The sequence below is a fragment of the Diabrotica virgifera genome, chromosome 2, assembly GCF_917563875.1.
Source record: "Diabrotica virgifera virgifera chromosome 2, PGI_DIABVI_V3a".
NCBI lineage: Eukaryota > Metazoa > Arthropoda > Insecta > Coleoptera > Chrysomelidae > Diabrotica > Diabrotica virgifera.
The window spans coordinates 174,404,381-174,424,136 of record NC_065444.1 but is presented as its reverse complement, the minus strand read 5'-3'; the positions used below and the strand labels follow the sequence as shown (position 1 = coordinate 174,424,136).

Sequence of the window (19,756 nt, the reverse complement as noted above, 5' to 3'; positions counted from 1 at the left end):
ATAATTGTGAAAGTATCCGAAGTAAGAAATTCATATTTTATCAATAGAACGTCAAAATGATTAGCAAAATCTTTAAAAAATCGATTACAATTTAATTACTTTTTTGCGTTGTAAATATTAAGCGATAACAATGAAATAATAAATTTAAAAATTACCGGTGAAAATTGAATTAGTAGTCCGCTAGGAGCGACACCAACAAAGCTCAGAGCTAGGGATGGCGGTTTTTGACAAGATACCGGTTTTCGGTTATACCGTTTTCTTTTTGCTTACGGTTTAACCTGGCGGTTATAACCGGCAAAAAAACCGGTTTTTGGAAAAACCGGTTTTCGGATTTTTTAATCCAATAGGTTACAAAGTTACATTTACAATACACTTTAGTTTGCGATACTCCATTCGACTCGATATCAATATGATCAAAATTAGTACTATCGAAAGAACATGTCTACTTTTAACACGTTTGTATATTTGTAGAATAGGTACATTTTAACTCATTTAATACTTCCTGTATGCGTGTATCGTTTTGAAAACGTAGCGAAATTCTTGGAGATTAGTATTCGCAATCAGTAATTCGATATTCATAGTCAGAGCATTATTTTTGGTAATCATAAAAAGTCATTCACCCACTTTCAATCTCAAGAGTTAAGTGTGAAAAATAGATGATGTATGCGTCTAATTCAACCAGATCACTTATTATGTAAATATTATGATTATAAATACCTTTTCAAGGAAATAGTATAATAAAACTTAATAATTGTTTCTGGCTGATGTGAGATTGCACTTTAAGTTTGTTTCTGTATTTTATAAAATAAAATAAAATTTGAATTATGGTTTTGTTTGGAATAATTACTTGAGAATAATAATTATGATTGGGATCCGAAATAATACCTAACCTAATCCTAATCACCGTAAAAACCTAATAACCGGTTTTTACTTAAAAAAGAAAAAACCGGTTATAACAGGGACAAAAAACAACCGGTAAAACCGGTTATTGCGAAGTAAAAAACCGGTTTTAGGTTTAAACCGGTAGGTTTTTCCCATCCCTACTCAGAGCGTATACACTGTATATATCAATCTATTAACTGTTTTTACGTATGCTACGAACACACGTTGTTTTTTATCTCTTTATGTAGTCTACAGGTTCCATTTGTGTAATTTAACTCATATGGCCTAGCAGTTTTTGCAAAGTGGAAAACTCCAGCTATTTTGACAATATTATCACTAAAATATACCAAATGTAGTGATCAGTTATATTTCAAGTAATATCCTACTAATATAATCAATAAAATACTGATTTTTAGTCATAAATTGACAATATTTCATTTTCTATTCAGTAACCATAAAAGGATTCTTAAGAAACTGCTACAACAATCATTTTAATGTAACAGCCGTAATGGCAATTCAGTTATAAGAAATGTATAAGTAGTAAGATTTGAATAAAAACAAACTCACCAAAATTGTTTCTCTCAAAAATCATCGCCTGGCAAATATTTAATGATTATATTTGTAGATTATTGACAAAAAATATATGTATAATCGATACGTAATAAAATAATAAAGTTAATATGTAAAAACGCTTATGAAAACGAAAATCTGAATATTTATAGCAATTTGGTCCTTGATTGTTTTAAAAACATACAAAGATTTGACTCCTGGTTTTCTCATATTTGTCTTATTGACATAGATACATGTTGCTTTATGATATAACTTTGGTATACACACTGTCTATATCAAACTATTAAAAATGTTTTTATATATACTAAAATCACACGTTGTTTTTTATCTCCTTATGTAGCCTACAGCTTGCATTTGTGTAATTTAACTCATATGTCCTGGCAGTTTTTACCAAGTGAAAAACTCGAGCTATTTTGACAATATTATCACTAAAATATACCAAATATAGTGGTGAGTTATATTTCAAGTAATATCATACTAATATAATCAATATAATACTGATTTTTAGTCATAAATTGACAATATTTCATTTTTTATTCAGTAACCACAAAAGCATTCTTTAGAAACTGCTAGAGCACTCATTTTCAAGTAACTGTCGAAATGGCAATTCGTTTATTAGAAAAAGAATGTTACTAGTGTTTTAGTCAATTTTTTGCACGATTGATCATTTTTGACTGTTTACCGTGACAGATTTTACGTCAGTAGGTGACATTTACTAGCAACTCGGCGGTAAGTAATCCAACTCGACGGTAAGTACTCCAACTCGACGGTAAGTAATTCACTTACCGTCGAGTAAAAAATCTTTTAATTTTAATTTATTTTTGCAGAATTTCTAAATATGGAATTTTATCGTCTGGTTTATTAACGACTGTAAAAGTACGCATGATGTTCGTTTTTGTATTGGGTACTTTTACAATCATTAAACCATCGGTTTGTTGGATGTCATTCATTGGATGTCAATATTATATAATTCTTCTCTTCTACAGGCACCAGATATTCCCAATATCATTGCGACCTACAAATTATGAAAAAATCTTCATTAGAGTATTTCTTTTACCTAAACTAGCTTATATTACCTTGTGAACTAGAAATTCTTCATCCGGTGCTTCCATCAGAAATTTTTCAAATTGCTCCCGTGTAAAAATGCTCGCTTTCTTAGGCCTATAGCCAACATTTTTTCTCTTCAAATACGCGATCAAAGTTGAAAACTTGGAAATATCAATGCCATCATAAAGAAAAACGGTGGATTTAATCATTGAATATTCTGCCCAGAGGCTTCCAGGAGCTTTCAACTGCATATGTCTTTGAACAAAATATGCCAATAGAGTCTTTTCTTCGATTCTTAAATTCTTGCCTTCGCACCATTTTTTAAAACTTTGGTAGGTATTTTGATAACGGATTTTGGATTTTTCGGGAATAATTGCGGAACACCCTTCTTCCCAAGCCCGTTCAATTTCTTCAAATTCACTTTCGCTCATATTTTAATTTATAATAATCAAAATTGTACTTAAAATTATTGACAACTAAATAAAAACTCAATTCTCCATTGTTGTTATGCACCCTAGTTACTACCTAACAACCAAAGTATCTATCCTGATAAAATGAATGAAACTAGTCAATATGACGAAAATGTTTAATTTTATAATTTATAATGCTATCAATCGTGCAAAAAACGTTGTAAGCATGTCGAACGTTAAGGGTAACCGATCTCAGACAATAATTGCAGTCGTCGCTCCGCTCCTCCTCCAAACAATTATCTTCATTCGGTATAAAACCCTTACCGTTCTCCATACTTAATATACTATAACAAACTCACCAAAAATTGTTTCTCTCAAAAATCATCGCCTGGCAAATATTTTATAATTTTTTGTTAATTATTATTGACAAAAAATTTACCTATAATTGATAAGTTATCAAGTAATACAGTTGTTAATATTATGTAAAAACACTGATGAAAATTAAGATCTGAATGTTTATATTGTCCTTTTCATGAGCATTTTTCAGTGCGTAACAAATGATAGGAAAAAGGTTAAGTCCGTGATAATACACATCTATGACATTTATTCTAACATGACATTTTAGTTAAATCTGTCAGTTGTCACATTTTATTTTCAACTTGGAATAAAAACAAATCAAATGCGTTTCTTGCATTTATAAAATGGTATTTTCTTTTATTTGTATAGTCTTATAAATTATACAGATTATATTTGTAATATTATTATCTAATTAAAAAAAAATTATTATGGCGCCATCTATCGACAACTAGAATAATTAGAATAAATGTTGTAAATGTCTGTAATCACGGACGTGCCTTTTTTTCTGTCACATTCCATTTTGATGCGTTAGAAAGAAATCGAAAAACTGTGACGCACTGAAAGATGATCATGAGAAAAAGAATATCAGTTTATCCCTTGATTATTTTGAAAAAATAAAGAGTTATTCCTAGTTTCCTCATATTTGTCATATGGGCATAGATACATGTTGCTTTATGACATAACTTACGTTTATACGCTGTGAGCTCGAACGTAGAGGGGATATTTACAAATTCGCGAGCGCCAGTAGTGACAAGTCTGTAAACCTTTACCGGAAATTTGATATAAATGTCAAAGTGATTAATTTAAAATTATATAATATATGATAATTTACCTTAAATATACTTACGTTTTAAATACTGAATTTAAGTTTTTTTAATGTTCCGTAATATGTAATTATAAATTAATCTATTACCTTAGCGCCATCTACACGATAATTGTAAAAGTATCCGAAGTAAGAAATTCATATTTTATCAATAGAACGTCAAAATGATTAGCAAAATCTTAAAAAAATCGATTACAATTTAATTATTTTTTTGCGTTGTAAATATTAAGCGATAACAATTAAATAATAAATTTAAAAATTACCGGTGAAAGTTGAATTAGTAGTCCGCTAGGAGCGACACCAGCAAAGCTCAGAGCTAGGGATGGCGGTTTTTGACAAAATACCGGTTTTCGGTTATACCGTTTTTTTGCTTACGGTTTAACCTGGCGGTTATAACCGGCAAAAAAACGGTTTTTGAAAAAACCGGTTTTCGGTTTTTTTAATCCAATAGGTTACAAAGTTACATTTACAATACACTTTAGTTTGCGATACTCCATTCGACTCGATATCAATATGATCAAAATTAGTACTATCGAAAGAACATGTACTACTTTTAACACGTTTGTATATTTGTAGAATAGGTACATTTTAACTCATTTAATACTTCCTGTATGAGTGTATCGTTTTGAAAACGTAGCGAAATTCTTGGAGATTAGTATTCGCAATCAGTAATTCGATTTTCATAGTCAAAGCATTATTTTTGGTAATAATAAAAAGTCATTCACCCACTTTCAATGTCAAGAGTTAAGTGTGAAAAATAGATGATGTATGCGTCTAATTCAACCAGATCACTTATTATGTAAATATTATGATTATAAATACCTTTTCAAGGAAATAGTATAATAAAACTTAATAATTGTTTCTGGCTGATGTGAGATTGCACTTTAAGTTTGCTTCTGTATTTTATAAAATAAAATAAAATTTGAATTATGGTTTTGTTTTGTAACCTAATCCTAATCACCGTAAAAACCTAATAACCGGTTTTTACTTAAAAAAGAAAAAACCGGTTATAACAGGGACAAAAAACAACCGGTAAAACCGGTTATTGCGAAGTAAAAAAACCGGTTTTAGGTTTAAACCGGTAGGTTTTTCCCATCTCTACTCAGAGCGTATACACTGTATATATCAAACTATTAATTGCTTTTACGTATACTACGAACACACGTTGTTTTTTATCTCTTTATGTAGTATACAGGTTGCATTTGTGTAATTTAACTCATATGGCCTAGCAGTTTTTGCAAAGTGGAAAACTCCAGCTATTTTGACAATATTATCACTAAAATATACCAAATGTAGTGATCAGTTATAGTTCAAGTAATATCCTACTAATATAATCAATAAAATACTTATTTTTAGTCATAAATTGACAATATTTCATTTTCTATTCAGTAACCATAAAAGGATTCTTTAGAAACTGCTACAACAATCATTTTAATGTAATAGCCGTAATGGCAATTCAGTTATAAGAAATGTATAGTAAGATTTGAATAAAAACAAACTCACCAAAATTGTTTCTCTCAAAAATCATCGCCTGGCAAATATTTAATGGTTATATTTGTAGATTATTGACAAAAAATATATGTATAATCGATATGTTATAAAATAATAAAGTTAATATGTAAAAACGCTTATGAAAACGAAAATCTGAATATGTATAGCAATTTGGTCCTTGATTATTTTGAAAACATACAAACATTTGACTCCTGGTTTTCTCATATTTGTCGTATTGACATAGATACATGTTGCTTTATGACATAACTTTGGTATACACACTTTCTATATCAAACTATTAAAAATGTTTTTATATATACTAAAATCACACGTTGTTTTTTATCTCTTTATGTAGCCTACAGGTTGCATTTGTGTAATTTAACTCATATGTCCTGGCAGTTTTTACCAAGTGGAAAACTTGAGCTATTTTGACAATATTATCACTAAAATATACCAAATATAGTGGTGAGTTATATTTCAAGTAATATCATACTAATATAATCAATATAATACTGATTTTTAGTCATAAATTGACAATATTTCATTTTTTATTCAGTAACCACAAAAGCATTCTTTAGAAACGGCTAGAGCACTCATTTTCAAGTAACTGTCGTAATGGCAATTCGTTTATTAGAAAAAGAATGTTACTAGTGATTTAATCAATTTAACAAACTCACCAAAAATTGTTTCTCTCAAAAATCATCGCCTGGCAAATATTGAATAAAAGTATGAGATCCCGAGATCCGTCGCGACGCGTCTTTCCCTATCGACAGCGGCGCCTGAACTGACCCGAGCCCTGAATTCCACCGCGCACGCGCTTTACCGCATTGTTTATTATTTCATTTCTTTTGCATGTCGAAATAACCTAATTGTGGTTTCGTGAGTTTGCTCTTTAATTTTTTTCTATTCTCTATTTCGAATATGCTGCGTTAAAAGTGTTTCCTCTCGACGAACATGAGAATAAGAAACAGGGCCGGTCTCCTTACGCAGTTTTAAGTAATTAAATCAAACATCATTAAAGTTTACGGTGTTCTATTAAATTATATAATCTTTTGCAAAATCTTATTTTAACTAGCGAGACAAGAAAGTAAAAAACGTGGACCATCCAAATACCAATTAAAGTTGTACCTAATTAACTTTTGCCATATTTCTATTCCAAATAATTAGGTTGTAACTGAAATCTTCTTCTTCTCCTTGCTACACTTCTCTTGCCCTGGATTTTCCCCTGTATAATCAACTGAAGTATGTTGTCTCTCATTACGCATAATATGACCCAGGTACTGCAGCTTTCGTGTCTTAATGGTTTCCAATATTTCCAGTCTTTTGTTGACTCTTCTCATGACTTCGTTGTTTGTTATATGCTCGGTCCATGATATCTTCAGGATTCTTCTATAAACCCACAGTTCAAATGCTTCCAACTTTTTAGTAGTCGATGCGTTAAGTGTCCATGCTTCTATCCTGTAAAGCAGAGTCGAGAAAATTTAACACTTTGCCAGCCTAAGTCTCAAGTCTAATTTCAGTTCTCTTGCACAAAGTACCTTTCTCATTTTATTGAAGTTTGTTCTTGCTTTCTGTATTCGAACTTTGATTTCTTTGGAGTAATCGTTTGTGTGATTAATTATTGTGCCAAGATAGTTGTAGTTTTCTACCTGTTCTAAAGTTTTACCTTTAATTGTCAAGCTTTCATCATTATTTTGGGTTTTTGATATCCTCATAAATTTAGTTTTCTTGATGTTTATTGATAATCCATATTCTTCTCCATACTCAACTATCTTGTTTGCTATCTTTTGGAGGTCTTTAAGTTTGTCTGCTATTATGATAGTATCGTCCGCATATCTAGTGTTGTTAATTGGCGTTCCATTTACCTTTATTCCTGCTGTTTCTCCCTCAAGAGCTCTTTTCATATTTTCATGCATTTAATAGTAGTGGGATACACATCCCTCTCGCACTCCTCTTTTAATTTCGAACTCTTCTGATGTATGTTCGTTAATGCGTATGTGTGCTTGCTGTTTATAATATAGATTTGTTATAATTCGAAGGTCATTGTATTGTAATTGTTTTGCTTTGAGGACGTCCATTAGCTGTTTGTGGCGGACTTTATCGAAAGCCTTGTTGTAATCTATGAAACAGATGTACATAATATCCTGGTTCACGTTCAAGCATCTCTGGATTAGTACGTTGAATGCAAAGAAAGCTTCACGGGTACCTACGCCTCTACGGAATCCAAATTGGGTTTCTTCAATATCCATATCAAGTGTTTGGTAAATGCGTTTATGAATGATCTTTAAAAATATTTTAAGTGTGTGAGACATCAGGCTTATGGTGCGGTGGTCGGTGCATTCTCTAGCATTTTTCTTTTTTGGAAGACAAATAAATGTTGAGGTCAACCATTCATTGGGTATGTCACCCGACTGATAAATTCCATTAAAGAGCTTTAAGAGGACATCTATGTACTCATTTTCTATTATTTTATGGATATCAATAGGCAGTTGATCTGGCCCCGGACATTTTTCCGTTACTGGTGTTTTTTAGTGCATACAATATTTCTTCCTTTGTAATTTCTACACTTGTTTCTCTGTTTTCGAAAGATATGTCTTGTAGGTTTCCTGTTTCGTCGTCGATAAGCTCTTCCATATATTCTTTCCATCGTTTTAGCTTTTTGTCAGTCGTTATAATAGTTTTTCCCTTTTTGTCTAAAAGAGTTGTGTTGTGGTTTCTTTTTTGCAGCCCTGCCATTTCTTTAACCTTTTTATGCAGGTTGAATAGATCGTATTATTTCTGAAGATCTCTTTACATTTTTCCTCATAGTGAGTTTGTTTTGTCTCTCTTTTTTCTTTTTTCTGATTTCATTGTTAATTATTTTGTAATTGTGATTGTCTTTGTTCTTAGCTTGTCTTCGTTTGTCCATCATGCCTAGTGTCTCGTCGGTCAACCAGTTGTCTCTCTTTCTTATCGGTTCTTTTAATACCTCTTTGCATGGAACAAGTAGGCAGTTTTTTAGTGTTTCCCATTGTAACTGAAATAGGATGAAGTAAAAGCTCACAAACACGGAAAGCCACCGGTCCAGTCAATACCAATGTCGAAGTACTTAAATTAATTGTAGTTAAAATTGTAGACAAAGGTTATATCACACAGGTAAATTACCGTCAAACTGGCTAAAATCAACATTCTTACCAAAAAATCCAATTCCTCCCAATGAATGTTAAGCTTGTTGTCTCATGTCCTTAAAACTTTGCACAGAGAATCATCTATACACGAATTTACAAGAAGTGTGAGTTCCAAATGAGTAACACTCAATTTGGATTTCGAAAGGGAGTGGGAGCAGATAAGCCTTTTAACCATGAGTTAACAGAACGGTGCATAGACATAAATGTAGATTTATTTGAATGCTTTATTGATTATCTAAAAGACTTTGACTGCGTTAACTGTCAAATAATGATTGAAATTGTCAGAACAACTGAAATTGTCGCACAAGACTTGCGAATTATGTCAAAACTGTATTGGCACCAAACGGCAACAATTGTAATAGAGCACATAACATCCGAAGATATACAAATCCGATTAGGATTCTCACAGGGTTGCATCTTATTATTTAATTTTTTATTATAATATCCAGATTTAGCCATACGGCTCACACTCTCTCTAAGGGGAAAATTGACTCATCCCAGATACCTACGGTATCAAAAGGATTGAGCTGTGGTGGGACTCTTTCCGTGTTATCGAGCCCTAGATGACTTGGTATGCTGGTGTATCTCCCAAAAACGTTCGTACACATCTGGCCGTTGCGAGTAGTACAGATTTCGGCATGGTTTTGTAAAGATGTTCATTTAGAACCAGCTTTTTTATGCTTTCGAGGAGGTACTTCGGAATGACTCCAGTAGTAGACATAATAATAGGTATCGTCTGGGCGGTACTTTGCATTATCCACTGTCTTCGTATTTGAATTTCCAGATCTCTGTACTTGGCGATCTTGACGGAGATTATTGTTGTTAGGTATCGCCATATCAATTAATGTTGTTTGTCTCGATAATTTATTAACTAGTACGAGATCTGGTGTATCATGTGCCACTGTTTGGTCTGTAAGCAGAGTACGGTCTCAGTATTGCTTGTAGTTGCCATCCTCAAGGATACTCCCAGGAACGTATTGATAATATTGGAGATGGTCCGTTTGGAGAAGTTCCAGCTTGATAGCTATATCTTGATGAAGGATTTTTCCCACTGCGTCATGCCGTTCCTTGTATTCAGATGCAGCAAATGCCTGGCACCCTCTGTAAGATGTTGGATGGTTTCATGGGTTTGACATCCATATCGGCACTTGTCGTTTTGGTCCTGAGGCTCTTTGGCGATATATTTCAGGTAATTTTTGGTTGGTATAACCTGTTCCTGAATGGCCAGTACTGAACTCTCCGTTTTAGTGAACATCTTTCCTGATGTCAACCAATAGTTGGACGCTGTATTGTCGACGTAGTCTTGGCTGGTCTCATTGGGATGTCGCCCGTGCATAGGTTTACCCATCCAGGTGCGCATTTTTTCGTATTTAGTGAGGTGGTTTATGCGCATTTCTGGTTCCCTCAGTTTGATCGGTGTTGTGTCATGTACTGCGCAGATAGCGCGATGTAGAGTAGATGTCCCAGCTTGCATCTGAAAATAAGTTCTTAAATTATGAATTTGTTTATATAATTGCTCACCTATATCCATAAGTCCTCTTCCTCCTAGATTCCGTGGTAATGGCCTTCTTTCTACTGCACTTTTAGGATGGTGCTTTTATGCCTTTGTGAGATATGTTCTTACTTTTCGCTGAAGATTCTCTATGTCCGTTTTTGTCCACTTAAAATTGCCAAACGAATAGCTAAGCGCGGAACATGCGTAGATGTTGAGTGCCTTAAACAAATTTCTACTGTCAGGGTGTGAACGAAGCAGCTGTTTTAGCCTTCGTATAAACTCCGTAGTTATCTCAGTTTTCATTTGTTTATGGTCGATTTTCAGCGCTTGTTTTACTCCAAGATATTTATACATATTATCGTTTTCACCTCGATGTTCTGGCCATTTTGAATATCGAATCCACCGGGCTGTACCTTTCCTCTGACCATATTTAAAACACGGCACTTGTCTAGTCCTAAGTGCATATTAATATCATTGGAAAAGGATTCTACAGTTTTAGCATCTCGTGTAGTTGGTTTCGAGTGGAAGCAATTAATTTCAAATCATCCATATACAACAGATGACTAAGCTTCGCCACCACATTGTTATTATTTTTGATGCTAAAACCTGCGTCAGTGGAGTTCAATATCTAGATAGTGGGTTCAATATTATTAATAATTATTTAATAATATAAAATCATACAGAAGTAAAAACTTCAAGTTGTATATTGATATAAAATCGTTTATTAAAAAACTTCATAAAATGTCATCCAAAAGGATTGCAAAACCTTTTCGTTCTAAATTAGAACATCTTCAGTGCATTCTGCTGAGTAATTGGAACTAGCACACTATTTAAAGTGGTAACCTCATAATATAATATGGTTTACATTGTATTGTTTAATAAAATATTTTAAGCTATTTTAAGCTTGGAAAAATGATTATTTTTTCAAGAACAAAGTATTTTATTCAATTTGTTATTTATATTAAGCCGTACCAGCTCGCTGAAATACTTTCTTCTTCTTGGCTTTTTCCCGTTATGAGTTTGCCGTTTTCGTCTTCCACTCTATTCCCCCAGTCGCCATGTCTGAGGTCTCTATCTATCATAGCATTTTCTATGTGAGTTTCCCATCTCACAGCAGGTCTTCCTCTCTGTCTTCCTCCCCGCCCAGTCCAGTAATCTTTTCGGCCACCTGTGCTCCGGCATTCTTTGTACATGCCCGTACCATTTCAGGGCTCTACTTTTACTACCACAACTTTTTTGTAATTGAGAATTCTACTTATATTCTGTTTCATATTTCCTCTCTTCTTATTCTATCCTACCTGGTTATTTGTAGACACCTTCTCATAAACTCCAATTCAACTGTTCGTATTTTATTTCGTATTATTGTTATCACTGGCCATTCTTCCGCTCTTGTGGGGTAATATTCAGCATTATGCCCTAAAAAATCCTTTTTTGTTTTCTTTATTTAGAGTGTTCTTACATATCACTCCATGGAGTGTCTTCGTGGCTTGTAGTCCCCGTACTATTTTCATTTCTATATCTTTCATACAAGTGCCATCTCGGTTTATCATTTACCCTAAATACTTAAAAGTCTTACAACTCTTAATAGTGCCTTCTAACTAACGTTTAAATCAGCAACCAATCTGTAATCAATTATGTAATTTCGATAGATTAAATTGGTTTAGACTAGGCTAAACTAGTTTATCCTGATATAAAAACATACACTTCAGGATAAACTAGTTTGGCCTGAAGTGTGCATCTTTATATCAGGATAAACTAGTTTGTCCTAGGCCAAACTAGTTTGGCCTAAAATGTGTGTATTTATATCAGGATAAACTAGTATGGCCTACGCGCGATAGGACAAACCAGTTTGGCCTAGGCCATACTAATTAATCCAAACGCGCTTAGGACAAACTAGTTTGGCCTAGTCCAAACTAGTTTGTCCTGAAATCGGGTTTGGCCGGTAACACATATTATATGTATCTCTGAAACGGCGAGAGCTACGGAAAAAAGTGGTTAGTAAAAGTTTAGAAATTGTGAAATTTTATGCAAAAAAGTTATTATGATGCTATAATAACACTTTTAAACACACAAAACAAAAAACCTTAAGCATACTATTGGACAAACAAGGAAACATTTTAATGGAGACCGGATAGAAATTAAGAGATGGAAAGAATATATAGAGGAGCTATTCCATGACCACAGACAGGAAAATATATATGAAGATATTAAAAGTAAAGACGAGGGACCCGAAATAACTAAGTCAGAGGTTATGACTGCAGTAAATTCCCTGAAAAATAATAAAGCTGTTGGTCCCATGGACGTATAAATAAAGAACGTCCATGGTTGGTCCAGATGAAATACCAAGTGAATTGCTAAAACTGGTCAATGACTAAAATTTAGATCTTTTAGTCAAACTATTTAACACACTCTATTCCACAGAAACCATTCCACGTGAGATGCTGACATCAACATTTATTTGTTTACCAAAGAAAGTAAATGCTAAAGAATGTATAGTAGTGATTTTTGAACGATCAGTCTAATGTCACATATTATCTTATAATGTTCAGATAAAAGTCACACCTTTTTGAGCGTAGGGTTTGGGGGGAGAGGGGGTAGAAATAGGTAAATTCGTAGTTTTTTACGTTTTTCGTCAATATTTCTAAAACTATGAGGTTAAGCATGAACAACCTTCTATACAAAAATGTTCTATATTAAATTTGAAATAAAAAAGGCTGTATACATAATCCTTCTAAAATGAACGGTTCCAAAGTTACGAAGGTAGTATAGTATAATTGGTTCAAAAAAAGGCCTAATCCAGACATCCAAAGTAAAAGTTTTCCTCCAACACCAAATTGTTCTATATGGTCCACATATTGTTCAGTAAAAAGTTACACCATTTTAAGAGTCCGGTTGGGGGGGAGATAGCGGAGAAGTCGGTAAATTAGTAGTTTCTTTACGTTTTTCGTCAACAATATTTCTAAAGCTATGTTTAAGCGTAAACAATGTTTTATACAAAAACGTTCTACATAAAATTTAAAACAAAAATAGTCCTATCCATAATTGTTATAAAATCAACGGTACAGAGTTACGGAGGGTGAAATGTGGACGTTTTCGATACTTTTTATATTTTTTGGACAATTGATGATGATTTTGGGTGATGAGGTTGACGTTTCTTCAAGGGCTTATCACTAACATACCATCAACCACTGAAATAGCAAATCCTGTTAAAGAAAATTTCTTTCAATCAGTAAAAAAAATTATAAATTGCCCACTAAAATATAAAAAGTATCGAAAACCTCCACTTTTCACCCTCCGTAACTCTGGAGTCGTTGATTTTATAACAATTATGTATGGACCTTTTTTGTTTTAAATTTAATGTAGAACATTTTTGTATAGAACATTGTTTACGCTAGAGCATATTTTTAGAAATATTGACGAAAAACTTAAAAAAACTACTAATTTACCGATTTCTCCCCCATCTCCCCCGCCCCCCAAACCGGACGCTCAAAATGGTGTAACTTTTTACTGAACAACATGTGGACCATATAGAACAATTTGGTGTTGGAGAAAGACTTTTACTTTTAATGCCTGGGTTAGTCCTTTTTTGGACCAATTATACTGTTACAACTTCTTTAAAATACTTTATTTAAACTCCAATACAATATTACAATACGTTAACAACTTGAACAAACTGACAACTTTTTATACTCAAAATCTCAAATACAACTGAACTCTAGAATGTCAAACACATAATGTTTATATAGTTTTCTGACGTTCTAGATGTCACCAGACATTTCTGGGTTATTCCATGACATCCAGAATATTCTCGTACGTGACTACTTCTTCTTTCACGTCGAGGGACTCTTTCTATGTAGGAACAATCTACGGAAGTGTCATAACACTGCTCCCTCCTTTATAGTTATTCGCCTCGAATAACTGGTCTATCAGGGTCTGGTTGAAGCCAACAGGGTGAATCAGTTCCATGATATGGGGCTAATCTCTCAATGTGAACTACCTTGGGTTTACTTCTCGCTGAAAACTGGATGCGGTAGACCAGATCATTTATTTTCTTTAAGACGGTGTACGGGCCTTCCCAGTTTCGTTGAAGTTTCGGACAAAGTCCTTTCTTGCGTGTGGGATTGTATAGCCATACTGGATCACCTCTTTCGAAAGTTGTCCCTGTAGCTTGCACATCGAACCTGGACTTGGCTTTATCACTTTGAAGCTTCAAACTTTTACGAGCAAATTCGTGGACTTTTTCCAGTTTTTCTCTTAAGCTTTCTAGGTACGTCAGGGATGAAGGTTCTTCTTCACAGGTAGGCAATTTTCCGAAAATAAGATCTTGAGGAAGCTTCATTTCTCTTCCGGTGATCATCATTGATGGAGAATAACCGGTTGCTTCATGTTCAGAACTTCTGTAGGCTAACAGGAATAGAGGTATTAGGGTATCCCAATCTTTTTGATTATCAGCAACAAACATTGAGAGGTATTGACAAATAGTTCTATTATGTCTTTCGATCATTCCGTCTGATTGTGGGTGGAGAGGCGTAGTTCGAGTTTTCTTAATACCCAAGATTTTCATTAATTCTTGCCATAATTCGGATTCAAAATTTCGTCCCTGATCAGAATGCAACTCTAAAGGAACTCCATGTCTTGATACGACGTGTGTTATGAATGCTTCTGCTACAGTCGTCGCTTCTTGATTAGGAAGAGGTGCAATTTCAGGCCATTTTGAAAAATAATCCATTGCAACCATTAAGTACTTGTTACCTCTCTCTGTCGTTGGAAGTGGACCGAGAATATCAACTGCAAGTCGTTCAAAAGGCTCTCCGGAAAGATATTGTGCCATTTTACCACGACTTCTTGTTCTAGGGCCTTTTCTACCGTTACATAAGTCGCATTTCTTACACCATTCTTCTACATCTCGGCGACAATTGATCCAATAAAATCTGTCTCGAACCCTGGCCAGTGTTCTTTTTACCCCAAAATGTCCTCCAGACAGGCTGCTATGAAGTTCTTGCAACACACTTTTAATGTGTGATTTTGGCAGTACCACTTGTTGAACTATACGTACTCCATCGGGACTTTCCCACTTCCGATATAATAGACCATTCGAAAGATGCAAAGATTCCCATTGAGCCCAGTACGCCTTTATAATTCGACTATATTTAGATATTTCCTGCCAAAGAGGTCTTACTCCATTTCTAAGCCATTCTCGTATGACTCTTAAGTCATTATCTTTCTTTTGACTCTTCTTAATGTTTTCCAGGGAAGTCTGATCATTATCTTCTTCCTGTTCAACCGTGGTCATGCAGAGACTTACTTCTTCAGTTACGCTCTCTTTTTCTTCAAGTCTTTTACAGTACTGGCATTGTCGTTCTAAACAGGGTCGCCTAGAAAGAATATCGGCATTGTTATGGAGACGCCCTTTTCGATGTGCTATGTCGAAGTTATACTGTTGGAGTCTCTCTATCCATCGAGCCACTTGTCCTTCTGGCTTTTTAAAATTCATTAGCCACTGCAAAGCGCTATGGTCTGTTCTGATTGTAAAATTTCTGTTATAAAGGAAGGTATGAAAGTGTTCTAGGGCTTTTATAATAGCTAGGAGCTCTTTTCTGGTAACGCAATAATTCTTTTCTGCCTTTCCTATGGTTTTACTAAAATATGCAATAACTTTTTCTTCACCTTCCTGTTCTTGTGATAATACAGCGCCAATACCATGCTGAGATGCGTCACAATCCAACAGAAATTTTCCATCTTCTTGTGGATAGGCTAGGATAGGTGCTGTTGTAAGTAGTTTTTTTAAATCTACGAAGGCATTTTGACAATCCGGTGTCCAGTCAAATTCAATGTTGTTTTCGGTTAGTCGATAAAGAGGCTTAGCGATGCGGCCAAAATCTTTTATGAATTTTCGGTAATATGAACAGAGTCCAAGAAAACTTCTAATTTCTTTTTTATTTCCTGGTTTAGGCCAATCTTTAATAACTGAAATCTTCTCTGGATCAGTTTTAATTCCATCTGCTGAAACGATATGTCCTAGATAGTACACTTCTCTTTGAAATAGTGAACATTTCTTATAATTAAGCTTTAAGTTGGCATTTCGCAGTCTTTCAAATACCTCGCTTAAGTTTTTCAGATGTTCATCAAAGGTTTTGGACATAATCATTATATCATCAAGATATACTAGACATGTTTTCCAAGTAAGTCCTCTTAAAACCATTTCCATCAGGCGTTCAAACGTAGCTGGAGCATTACAAAGACCAAATGGTAGAACCTGAAACCTGTAGAGACCACGGCCAGTTGAAAAAGCTGTTTTGTCTCGATCATCAGGATGTACTTCTACTTGCCAGTAGCCGCTTTTTAAATCTAGAGTCGAAAACCATTTAGCACCTGATAAAGTGTTTAGTGTATCATCTATTCGTGGCAATGGATAACTGTCCTTTTGTGTAACATGGTTTAATCTTCTGTAGTCTACACAAAAACGAGTAGATCCGTCTTTCTTAGTTACTAAGACTACTGGTGAACACCAGGGGCCCGAAGCTTCTTCGATGATATCGGAATTTATCATGTCTTGTATTATGTTTTCAACTTCTTTTTGTCTAGCAAACGGTAATCTGCGTGGGGCTTGACGAATTGGTCTTGCATCTCCAGTATCGATTATATGTTGAACTAGACTAGTACGCCCTGTAGATTTCTCGGATTCAAAAATGTCGTAGTTTTCATTAATAAATTCATTAGCTTTTTCTACTTCTTCAGTTGTTAAGTGATCAACATTTTTGATCAGTTCTTTCGCCAGGTTAGCGTCAACTTGGTAACTTAAAGCTGTATTCTTTTTCAAATACTTTTCGCACTTGATTATTTTTTCTATTGGCGTACAGAGTGCTATTTGTTGTTCTTTCTTCAACTTAAAAGGCTTTTTGGACAAATTAGCAACCCTTACTGGAATTATCTCATCTACATTCACGAGGCATCTGGCTATCAAGATTCCGTCATTAACAAGTTCCTCGCTTTCAACAACGCCGAAATGTAAACCTTCAGGTTTTTGACTCAGTCTCGCCAGGACTATACTTTCAGAATTTTGAGGAATTTCTGTATCTTCACTAACTATAACTCTTACTTGAGGTGTAGACTCTTCAAAATTTAGGACTATTTCTTCATTTTCAATAAACAAAATTTTATTTTGAAGATCTATGATAAATTTGTTTTGCATAATGTCCATTCCAAGAATGCAATATCGGCTACAAGAAATATGTGTTTTATCAAGGTGTTGCCAATCTTTATGGTCGCCGTTACTTCTCCATGAATTGGAATAGTTTGACCTGAAGCTGTTTCAAGAACTAAGTTTGTTTTACATGGCTGTAGTTTTCTGGTCAGAAGTTCTTTGCGAACAAAAGATCTTGTTGCACCGGTATCAATAAGAAAAGTGCATTTTTGATTGTCAACGTAGCCCTTAAGTAATAAGTTCTGTTCATTTTTGTTTAAAGTATAACTGCGAATTTGGGGGCTTTTATTAGATTCAGCCGACGCCCGCCCCTTAGTGTCGACTTTTATTCGTTTCCCTGGCTATTGTTTGAATATCTGTGGTCAGTTGTAGGAGATCGACTTCTTACATACCTATCTCTACTAATATTTCTAGTAGGACTATATGATGGGCTTCTGGATGTCGATCTAGGCGACCTTCTGACATCATTATTGTATTCTTCTTTTCTCGCTTGGGATCCACTTCTACAATTGACCTGCAAATGTCCAATTCTTCCGCAGTTAAAACATCTTCTGTTTTGATTTTGAGCTTTTTGTTGATTTTGTTGAAGATTTTGGAGTATGTTCAAGATCTGGGACAAAATAGGTTGTTGATTATCTGTGGTAGGGACTTGTTCATCTTCTCGAAATCTTATTTCTTTTAATCTTGGGCGAGATCTTGAAATACTTTTAGCCGCTTCAAACTCCTGGGCTGAAACTAGTGCTCCATTTAGCGTTTTGTGGTGTTGTAATCGGAGAGCCTGTTGCATTTCGATATCATGTAGTCCGTCTATGAATGCCTGTATACCGATTTGTTCAAGAAAATCTTTAGGTGCCTGAGGGTATGCCAAATGTAGTAATCTTTTAATATCAGCTTCAAATTCTTGTAGGCTCTCGTTATGTTTTTGATACCGAACTTTAAGCTGACTTTGAAAAACCTGCTTCAGATGTTGTTGGCCATATCTTGTTTCTAAAGCTTGAACAAGTGAGTCATAACTAGGTGAATCCTGAGGAAGAAATTGAAGGACGGTTGCTGCCTGACCTCGAAGCGACACCACCAAGGAAGCTGCCATTTCTCTTTCAGTCCAGCCATTTGCTTTAGCTGCAGCTTCAAATTGGAAACGATACGTTTCCCATGCTGTTTGGCCATCGAAGGTGGGTGGTTTCAAAATTTTGCTATTTCTGATTGTGCCTGATTCAAGAAGATTTAGGGGATGTGAAGATGAAGGGGCTGTTTCAGATTCGACATTCGTTACTGAAACAATACGAGATAAAGAATCTTGGGTATTAATTTTTCGTTCTAACATAACTATTTGTCTTTCTAAACTAGATTTTAAATTATCTTGTTGTTGCTTTAGATCATTTTGTTGCTGTTCTAGTTTATTATCTAAATAGCTTTGTTTTTCTTCTAATGTGTCTATTCTACTATTAATTTGACTTACCTCTAATGTAAAACTTTCTTGAATTTGTGACAAACTATTTATTATTTCTACCTCTACTTGTCTACGCCTCTCCTCCTCTTCTTGCCTACGTTTCTCTTCATTTTCTTTCTCTTCTTGCCTACGTTTCTCTTTTAACTCTTCCATTTTTAAAAACCATTCTGGTGGTCCGGATGTATCCATTTCTTTCTCGAATTTAGTAGATCTTGTATTGACCATATACAAATTACTTAATGTCTTCTTATCCCACCGCTGTCACCAATGTTACAACTTCTTTTAAAATACTTTATTTAAACTCCAATACAATATTACAATACGTTAACAACTTGAACAAACTGACAACTTTTTATACTCAAAATCTCAAATACAACTGAACTCTAGAATGTCAAACACATAATGTTTATATAGTTTTCTGACGTTCTAGATGTCACCAGACATTTCTGGGTTATTCCATGACATCCAGAATATTCTCGTACGTGACTACTTCTTCTTTCACGTCGAGGGACTCTTTCTATGTAGGAACAATCTACGGAAGTGTCATAACAATACTATACTACCTCCGTAACTTTGGAACCGTTTATTTTACAAGGATTATGCATAGAACCTTTTTTGTTTAAAATTTAATGTAGAACATTTTTGTATAGAAGGTTCTTCATGCTAAATAGCATAGTTTTAGAAATATTGACGAAAAACTTAAAAAACTACGAATTTACCGATTTCTCCCCTTCTCCCCCCCCCCAAACCCGACGCTCAAAATGGTGTGACTTTTTTCTGAACATTATGTGGACCATATAGAATTATAGAATAATTTGGAGTTGGAGGATAACTTTCACTTTGGATGTCTGGGTTTGGAT

The 19,756-nt window shown here is 34.3% G+C and overlaps 1 protein-coding gene across 1 annotated transcript; it reads right to left on the bottom strand.

Moving 5' to 3' along the window:
• Positions 1–18,622: 18,622 nt before the first annotated feature.
• On the bottom strand, positions 18,623–19,146 carry LOC126880688 (unconventional myosin-VI-like). Its single transcript, XM_050644733.1, has 2 exons — positions 18,906–19,146; positions 18,623–18,718 (listed from the first exon to the last, which is right to left on the bottom strand). Exons 1-2 carry the CDS (start codon positions 19,119–19,121, stop codon positions 18,716–18,718), a joined length of 219 nt encoding a protein of 72 aa, XP_050500690.1. The 5' UTR covers positions 19,122–19,146; the 3' UTR covers positions 18,623–18,715.
• Positions 19,147–19,756: the final 610 nt, after the last annotated feature.

Excerpts from the sequence above, each read along its gene's own strand:
- LOC126880688 (XM_050644733.1), bottom strand. The coding sequence starts at position 19,121 with ATGGTCAATACAAGATCTACTAAATTCGAGAAAGAAATGGATACATCC.